General features: G+C 35.4%; 1 protein-coding gene across 1 annotated transcript; it reads left to right on the plus strand.

The window, feature by feature from the left end:
• The first annotated feature begins 447 nt into the window (after positions 1–447).
• Positions 448–1,792, plus strand: LOC118733283 (protein twisted gastrulation-like). The gene has a single exon (XM_036462625.1). The coding sequence runs from the start codon at positions 656–658 to the stop codon at positions 1,466–1,468; it is 813 nt and encodes a 270-aa protein (XP_036318518.1). The 5' UTR covers positions 448–655; the 3' UTR covers positions 1,469–1,792.
• Positions 1,793–10,061: the final 8,269 nt, after the last annotated feature.

The raw sequence follows: 10,061 nt of genomic DNA on the forward strand, positions 1-10,061 counted from the left end.
TTTGTCAACGGAATCAAAATTATGAGATTTTTGGAGGTATTTTCAAATCGGCCAGGCTCACGTAAATCTTAATACTTTTCCGAAATATTTTCCCGGAAGTCTTAAAATATAATACATTTTATAATTCCGGTGGAAAACTCGTAATTTTTTTTTGGGTGAGGCAGCCTAATGTATATATGTATTTAAGTATATAGGTACACATGTAGGCATGGCTTTGAATTGACACATCTATGTATGTAAGTATAAATGTTTTCATAAGTATACGGGCCTATGCGTACATATAACTATACCTGCGTGACGACTTCAATGGTTGTATCCTTATACATATATAAACCTTACAGGCTTTCTGAAAAGAAGAAAATCAAGCAAAACAACAAAATCGCACATACACACATAAAGAAAAATAAATACAAATTCACGACTTAACTGCTCATTTGCGCTCTTTACTTGCGCGCTCGCTCTTACATCTTCACTAAGCCAGACTTTAAACCACATACATAGCTGACTCTTTGCTTCCACTTACACTTACCTACTCACTTAGTCAGTCTCGGATCCTTAAAGTGAATACAACGTTGAAACGCGGTTAGTTAAGGCAAGATCGTTAGACAAAAACATAAATAAAGTAACAAAATAATTTTGTTATCACACATTCAACATGTGCAAATCCCATTTGACGCGCGTCACTACGAAATTCCTCTTACTTCTTCTGGCGCTTAGCTGTCAGCGCTGTGCAGCTGCTGGCGACGCCAACACCGATGGCTGCAATGAGTTCGTTTGTGGTTCAATCGTCTCCAAATGTCTCTTGACACAGAGTTGTCAGTGCAAATTAAACAATGCCACTTGCTTGCAGGAATGTCTCAACTGCTTGGGCGACTTGTATACGGAATGCTGCAGCTGCTTGGATATGTGTCCCAAAGTGAAAGATCCCTTCAATCCGGCAGCGCCAAGATCACAGTTTGGTTTGTTTGAAGGTTTGCCAGAGCTATTCGAAACACTCACCGAAGATGACGACAACTGGACTGTGATGCGCTTCACCATGCGCACCAGCTTGCGTCGGCATTATGGCGCTGGCTTTGGTGTTAGCTTGGCTGGCGTTGGCAGCGATGGTGGTGATGCTATCGACCGCCAAGCGTCCATACAAAAATTGCAATCGTCAGCAACGAACACGGCGGCGGCGGTGGCGCTGGCAACGGCGACGCATGTCAATTGCACGGTTATCTACTTGAATGAATGCAAAACGTACCACAAGTGTGCGCAAGACTGCGAGAATATGGGTGCGAATAGTTATCGCTGGTTCCACGATGGTTGTTGTGAATGTGTTGGCGCCAACTGCATCAATTATGGCATCAACGAGAGCCGTTGTTCGGCTTGTCCAGAAGAAGATGAGAATGGCGAGGAGGGTGCTGGTGAGGATTATGATGATGAATCGACATGGACATTTGGCGAAGAGGAACACAACTACAATTGAGCGTGAATGCGGTCAGCGTAAGGTGGCTTTGAACTTAACTAAACAACAACAAAAATTAATTTAATTCAATTAGAGCCAGTGATAAACGACACTTAGTTTTGTATGTTTGTATGTACGTATGTATTTTAGTGGATGAAATTCATTGGTGATAGAGAGGCAAGTAACGTGGGGCTAATTAAAATTAGGAAGTAAAAGTAATTTACTTCACTTTGAGTGTAGTGTTCTTTAACAAAAATTAAATAAATTTTTAAGAAAGTGTATTTGCAAAGTATTTTAGTGCCATTATTTTTAAATAAAAAATATAACTAAAAATGTGATTTTGTATGCTTCGCTTATTATTTCAAAGGTTGCAAATGCTTGTGGGTATGATGTCAGAAATTGTTTACATGCATACCCTGTAGGGGAAAAAATCACATGCAACTAATTTTTGTTCTACTCCCACCGCAAGTGATACGCTGCACAGTGTGGAGACTTAGCTTTTTTTGTGACAAAATCTAAATCTCGAAAACAAGAACAGCCAGCAAAATAAATTTCGCGTTACAGTAGAACTTCGTTAATCCGGATCAATTAAAATTAGCTCAATCCGGTCAATAAGGAAATCCAGATTACCGAAGGCATTCGAATTTCTACCGAAAAACTGTTGTAATTGTTTGTTCATTTATTATGATGAAAAACACTATAAAAATGACTTCAATATAAATATTAAAAGTATAAAATAATGGTATATTCAATCAAAATTTATTTAAAAAAGTCGGATACTTTTGTTCGCCAAATACGCTTTTGCCGGATCCGGATTAGCGGGACCGTGGTGGATGCGGATTACAAGGTAAATAATAGATTTTTTTAATTTTTTTTACCCCGTCCGAATTAACGAGGTTCTACTGTATTTTAAAGCTTTTGAGATGAGATTTCAGGAAAAATATATTTGTTGGATAAAAAGTGATTTTCAAAAATAAAGCGGTTTTGATTTTTTTTAATCTTTTGGTCTGAAAACTATATCCAATGAATCTTCGAACCTTTAAGACGCATAATTTTGCAGTACTTGCATCGAGAACATCATTTCCATGGTTACAAGAATCGAAAAACGTATTTTAAATTTATTTTAAAAAGTTTATCGCTTGATTTTTTTAGGTAAAAAGAAGAAAAGTTTAATATTTTATTTTGAGGGCTTATTGAATAAAAAATTTCCTTTACCCTAAAAACGACCTTCACGAATAAGATTTTGAATCGTTTCGAAAAAAATAAATAAAAATGTGTTTTTAGGTTCTTCTGACCATGAAAAAAGTTTCCCTTTCGCGAGAACAGAAAAAACCTTTGTTTAAAACTTTTATGAAATTTCATTGGAAATTGTTTTCAGGTCAAAAAAAGATCGAATGTAATTTAAAAAGTGAAGTTGCATTTTTTTATCCTGAATTCTCCACCTCAAAATCTATAAATTACTCTCGGGGTAATTTATTCTGTCTAAAAAAAGTTTATGTATTTTCCACACCGTGCGCCGCCAGTAATTTTAGCTGATAGAAGGTGCAGTATGAGCGACTCGTGAGCTGAATACATTCTGGCGCTACTGATCGGAATTTGTATGGCGAGATGACGGTATACCAATTATGGCCGGTATTAGTAAGTATCTTGATCTCAAAATCTTGTATAAATTTTAAACGCATGCATTTATATTTGCAGAATCAAGTTTCATTTAACGATTTTGGCCAAAACTAATAAAGCATCCTCCATCACCTCAAGATCTTACTGAAAAAGCTCTATGAAATTATGTCCAGTCTACGCCAGTTAAAGTTTTAAATGCCATGGGTTTCCTTTTTTTTACACTTAACGAGGTTTCCTGTATAGATATAAGCCGCTTGTAGACCTTTATAAGGGGTCCGCTACGATTTCTACCACCAAAGCATAAGCGTCACCATGCTATATTTCTTATTCCTATTTATCTCATATCCTAAAATGGTATCTGTAGCACAAAGAACAGGTTTTGGTCTACCAGGTCGCTGTAGCGCGCTGTAGAAAAAGGGTTTTCTAGCAGTGGCAGCCGATCGACAATCAATGGCAAATCTCCGACTGTATTTCTGCCATGAAACAGTTTCTTATATGAACATTTGCCATTCGGAAGAGGTTCCTTCATTAGAACTATAACAGCAAGATGCACAACACAAATTGAAGGAAAAGCTCGGCCAAACACTTAGCAAAAACGTGAGCACAAATTCTTGATTTTTTTTTAAATTATTATTATTTGTTTTTGATGCTAAGACCCCTTTCAGACCCCTCAAGTCTTGCTTTGAAGTCTGCTCGTTCGTAGGCGAAGACGGTGGGAAGAGTGCACTCCTTTCTTCTCTTCTCACCACCTTCGCCTACAAACCGAGCAGACTTGAAAGCAAGACTTGACATGTCTTAAAGGGGTATAAGAGTGCAAGTTTATATATGTAGCAACGGAAATACAGCTTCCTCTGCCAAAAAGGCAATTGTACTTGCGTCCTTTCGAAAAAAAAAGATGCTGTCTGCATCTGCCTTAGTCGATAAATAGCAGCATTTGCTGTCGCCGAAGCGTAATAGTTACACAGGTTTACGCAACTACTTCAAAGGCCACCTCATCGGATATTGTAATCGCACACGCTTCTATGCCGTAAATTAGAATTAAAATGGTTAGGAGCTTACAGAGTTTGATTTTGGCCTACTCAGCCGAATTGGCGCAGTGACCACCTAAGAAATTCTGACCGAGTCCAATACAGCACATCAACAGACGCCAACTGAAAATGCCACGTAAAGCCAAGTCCTGCTCCATTTGGTCTTTCCATCGCATACCTTCCTATTCCCCTGTTACCACCATCGCAATCCGCGTTGTAGTATATTTTCAGAGCTGGAACGTTGCTGTTCATTCATACGATATAGCCAAACGAGCGCGCTATGTCTATATCGTTGTAGAGCTCTTACCGCTCATCATTCAATCGTCAGCGATATTCGCCATCGGCAACACGCAAAGGCCCGCAAAACTCCCTCAGAATCTTTCATTGTCCAATTTTACTACACCATACATTAGAACGGTCATGATGAGCGACTTATAGAGTGTGATTTTTGTACGAGGAGAGGGGACTTTACTTCTCAATTCAAAGTAGCACTTATTAGCAAGAGTGATGTTCCTTTTTATTACAAGGCCAACTTTATTACCGGTGTTAGTGATGGTTCTTAAATAGACGAAGTCGTCTACTCGTTCGAACTTATAACGGTCAACAGTGATGTGAGTTACAATAAGCCGTTAGTTTCCGACCAGACCCAAGCGATTCGCTTTTCTATATGAAAAATGAATTCGAGAAAGCAAAACAGATATTGTTTTTCCTGTGATGTTTATGTCGTGAGAATACGCCAACAATTTTACGCTCTTGTAAAAATTTGTATCCCAACGGTTAAGTTCTGCGGGTTTTATTATATTCTACAACATTTGATTAAAAAAGTTACAGGGAGTGACACTGTCTGAACGGCTCAGAGAGGCCCCTCTCAATTCTGACGGAGCTGGTGGTATTGCCCAAAATTCTAGTACCCTGGGCCCTGGCGAAGTCGATTAGCCTCAGTCCGTTATCGGACCTTTTGTCGTGCAGGCGAGGACAATTTTGATATCGTGATGGAGAATCGCTAGTTTGTGCGCTCAATAGAAGAGATCCTTCAACGCGTCGTGTTGAAGAATCTCGCTTTGATGTGGATTGTGGCTAGACGGCCGTCTTCCGGGGTGAATGCCAGTACTCGGCGACGAAGTCTCCCTCTCACCACAAATCCAACACCGAATTTGTACCCCTTTACGTGACAGATGTAGAAGATGTGGCGGTGATGTCTGCCTTTGTCTTTGCGCTCACATCAACCAGCCGGGCAGAATAACATTTGCCAGGACCCCAATTTCTACATATCTCTTCAAAAAAAAAAAAAAAAATGGGAGTACATACGTTTCTTTGAGAGGTGAGTACTGCCTTAAGAAAATTTCTTCGCCATGCCTTCCGTGTCTTTTTCTTGGGAGCTCAACACTAAGCTTAAAGAGGCAAAATTCGGCAAGATTCTATTTTCATCCTAATAAAAATATGTACGTATGTATTGGACATTTTTCGACTATGTGCGTGTAGCTCAGTTGGATTCTACGTGAAATTCTTAGCAAAATTGCCGAAGAAACCGTGGGTGAAAATTTTCAAATTTTCTTCGAAACTTGTTTTGCAATTTGGTAAACTCCAAACTGATTTTAGTAGATCCATTGTTCTCTTTCAGCAAATTTGCTTAGAATTACATGTAGAATCCTCCTATGCTATATACGCATAGTCAAAAATAAATTAACCCGCCCTAATGTACATACAATATATGTATGTGTATATACATGCATAAATGACTTATGGCAAAGCTTTTAGTTGTCTTCAAAAGCAAAGTGGTTGAAATAATATTGTAGGTACAATGTTGCAGAGAAATTATTGCAGACACAATGTTGCAAGCTTAATTTTAGAGGTAAAGTTTTTCGATAATCAGCGATAAAGTAATTCTTTTCTAGCACAATTTTGCGTAGCATAATGAGTTTGTTTGTAATTACTTATGTATGGACATACTATGTACCCATACTCTCAAAATTTAGTGTACGGTTTTTTTTTTATATTCGCAACGTTTTTCATATAAGATGTTTTTTTTTTAATTTTCTATTACCTAAAATATGGCGTTTATTTTAAAAAGCACCATACAAATCCAATCTTTAAACTTTGTATGGAATTTAGCAGGATTTTGCACCAAAATTGCAAACTTTTTAATAAAAATTTCGACTGAATTTTCTTCCATATAAAGTATTCTCAGAACTTTGCAAAAATGGCAACTTTGCAAAATTCTCCTAAATTTCGTACAAAATATGAAACTTGTATTTATATGGTGTTTGTTATGTTAAAATATGAGCCATATTTTAATTAAAAATTAACAAAAACGAAAAAACATTGCGAACATTAAAAGAAATAAGGTATACTCAATTTTGTGAGTAAGGGTATATATATATAGTTCTAAGCATTTGAAACATTTTTTACCAAAGACCAGGTATTCACAATACGCCAAATCTTGGAAAAGACCCGCGAGAAAAGGATCGACCATCTATTGTCGACTTCAAAGCCGCTTTCGACAGCACTAAAGGAATTGCGTATACGCCGCGCTGTCTGAATTTGATGTAAAATGAATTTGGTGTATAAGAAGAAGGAGTAGCTGTTTTAATAAATAACATCCACATTACTCTTATTTTTATTATTATTAGATTCTGAAAACCTTTTAAATGAGACCGAAACCATGTCGTTTTGACTAACATACATACGTACAAATACGGATTTTCAAATATCTCGAATTTAGTGTGCATACTATAACTTACTCGCAAAGCGTTTGTTTTCACCTGATTAATATATAGATTCATTTATGTTCCAAACTTCAACTTTTATTAATTATAATAATACTACGATTTTTATCGAATTTGAACCAAACCGACCGATAAGTACGAGGTCGAGGGATATGGCCTTAAGTTCATACACAGATTCTATAAAAAAAAGATTTATCCGTTCTTCTTGAATCTTCTATTTTTCCCACGAACTTTTCTAATTTTTTTTTCGAAGCATATTTGTTTGTTAGGTGGCAACCCCGTGAGGGCCCCGGAGAGATACAAACGGAACATCCCTACGACAAATCTACCATCCAACTTCGAACCTTCGTTGCCAGAAGCTGCCACTCTCCCATTCACCTTTTAGAAAAAATGTCTGTGGAGAAGAATTCAATCTGAGACAGCTTCGGTATGCACCGATCCATTTCTTCAGTAACGAAGTCGAAGTTTCCAAAGATTGCTGATTGCTCATACGTCAAATGGCAGAGAGGACCACGCGCCGCTACCTAAAATGTGAACTTTGAACTAAGTACTTAAAAAAAACCTTAAATTCGCTTGAACTCAAACTTTTCTTGCTTTAATTCGAAAATGTGCTCAACGTGTTGACCCCTAACTAAAATCCATCTAGATGCAACTTTAATTTCCGAGTAATATAAATTCAGCGCTAAAGTTATGGCTTGCTTTAATAAGTGTACAATTGTCTGTAAATATGCACATACATACACACATATGTATGTATTTAAATATGTACTTGTACGATGCCACTGAACAGGTGAATACGTATTTATTCATGTACATAAAAATCCACTTATAATAACGGGCATGAAACATAAAATATCAATCAATAACATTATTTATTTAAAATTTTAATTGAGTTGTCCACCTTTGCTATAAATATAATTTACGCTTTTAATCCGATACAATTGTAGTTCAGTCAAAAAATATTTATTTGTTTTCGAATAAATCCTTAAGCCATGGTAAGAAATTTCTTATATTTATTTTACGAGTATGTATGCATAAACATATATTGCAATCAATTCTTTTGGATTTTTGGCAGCTAACAATGAGATAGGAAGGCATTTGAACCAAATTATGTGCATATAAAACTTAACAAATAGCAGTTATCTTTACTTACAAAGTAAAAGTGTTGTAAAAAGAAATTGAGTAAAATTTTAGTTATACATTTTATTAAGGAAAATGTGTGGAAAATGTACTTTTTTGTGACAAATTTGATTTGTCGAGAACGAGAACAGATTAGGAAGTAAAGATAATAAATAGTGTTTTAAAATTCTTGAAATAGAAAATTCAGAAAAAATAGCATCGTTGTATATACAAATTTAGATGTGCTTTTAAATGTTTTTCAAAAATATAGGTTTTACATTTTTTCCATTTTTGACATAAGCTTTTGCTGTACAATTTTATGTTTATGAAACTTTTTTCGGAGTGAAAATTTAAAAGAATTAAAAAATTTATCCGAATTATATTTATTGTTAGTGTTATTTAATTTTTTGGATTTTGAGCATAATATTACATAATATTACAGATTTGTAAAGTTGTTATTGAACTGAACCTAATATTTCTAGACAACACCACTCTGTGACTGCCAAAAAATATACAAATCTCTAAAAATGTACGAATCATGTGATCCCTGCTTAAGCCTACATTAGTTTGACATTATCCAGCGAAAAACATACATGTTCACATGGCATTGTACCCGCTATTACAATCTCGTTAACCCCAACTGCATTGCAATTGACTACGACATTAACAGAACGTATAAAATCACTGACATTATTGGCTAGATACTCGCATATGTATAAATATGTACATTACTATATATCGGCAGCATTAAGCCGCGCAGAGTTTATGTGTAAATGTGCGTATCTCCTTTGTGCTACAAAAACGCACAAATAGATATTGAATTTCATTATCCCTGTAAACCAAAGTTCCCGAAATATTAACGAAATCTTTAGGAGTATCTCATTTTAGTAACGTTTTTTTTTTACGAATCTTCAAAGAAAATTATATGAAGTGGTTGACACGAAAGAAATTTCTGTACGAAATATAAAGAAAATTCTGAAAAAATTCTGCAAGAAATTCTTCACATAGCGGCATTATTTTCATTGCTTTACCGAGTTTCTTCCGAAATTTCATAAAAAAAGCGAAGTGTGCACAATTTATTTTATTTTAGATAATTCGACAAAAAATCGGATAAGATCTTTACGAATTCTTTAGAATTTCTCTACAATTCAGAAAACTCTGAAAAAAAATGGTTTGCAGGGATAGTATTGCCTTAAAGAAATCAAGCAACAATCACATGCCATCCTTAATTAGATGAAAAATGTACCAACATTTTCTTTGTTTTGGAAATATATTTACATAGACGAAATGTACAGATATTATTTATACATACTTAAGTACTTGCAAATTCATGCATACATATCTACATGCATATGTTGTATATGTATGATTGTACGTCTGTCATTTATGGAGTGACAGTTGGATGCTCTGTGTGGCATGTACCCCAGTGGGAAAATGTAATGTATAGTAATCGAAAAAATAATCACATTTGAAAATGCATTTTTTCCCCAGGGCGATGTCCTAAGAAAAGTGGGGCATGCAATATTGCATTACCTAGTATCGAGAAATGAATGTATTTTAATATGAAATTTTTAGAACTTTTTGAATAGCTACATTAGAATGCTGATTACATAGTTAGCAGTAATATTATCGGAAACGCATAAGAAATACATTATTTTATTTATCGTGCATGTAATGCCTTACTACTTTTCCGACTGGGTACGTTGAAATGTACGCGTACATATGACTCGCATATCTCTGCGGACATTAGTGACAGCGCGTGCTTAGCATGCAGATCCTTGTGTGCAGTGATACATATTTAGGTATGATAGTCGCATCAAAATAAAAGAACAAAAAAAAATGTATTTATTTATTCAAAAAAGAAATAAATTAATGACACATAAAAACGAATTTGTCTCGTTTGCAAATTGTTGCTGCAGATACCTTCATACATAAATACATACTTGCAATTCATGCAAACGCAATCATTTAGTAGATATTTATGCATTCTGTTTAAAAAAAAATTCGTTGAAATGAATTTAATGCCATTAAAGCATTGAAAATAATCAACTCACATATGCTTGAATTCGCTACGTTTTCATTATATCGATATAATTTTTGAAATATAAGAGAATGGCAACA

The sequence above is a fragment of the Rhagoletis pomonella genome, unplaced genomic scaffold (genome assembly GCF_013731165.1).
Source record: "Rhagoletis pomonella isolate Grant_MI unplaced genomic scaffold, Rhpom_1.0 Rhpom_scaffold_00002, whole genome shotgun sequence".
Classification (NCBI taxonomy): domain Eukaryota; kingdom Metazoa; phylum Arthropoda; class Insecta; order Diptera; family Tephritidae; genus Rhagoletis; species Rhagoletis pomonella.

Excerpts from the sequence above, each read along its gene's own strand:
- LOC118733283 (XM_036462625.1), top strand. The coding sequence starts at position 656 with ATGTGCAAATCCCATTTGACGCGCGTCACTACGAAATTCCTCTTACTT.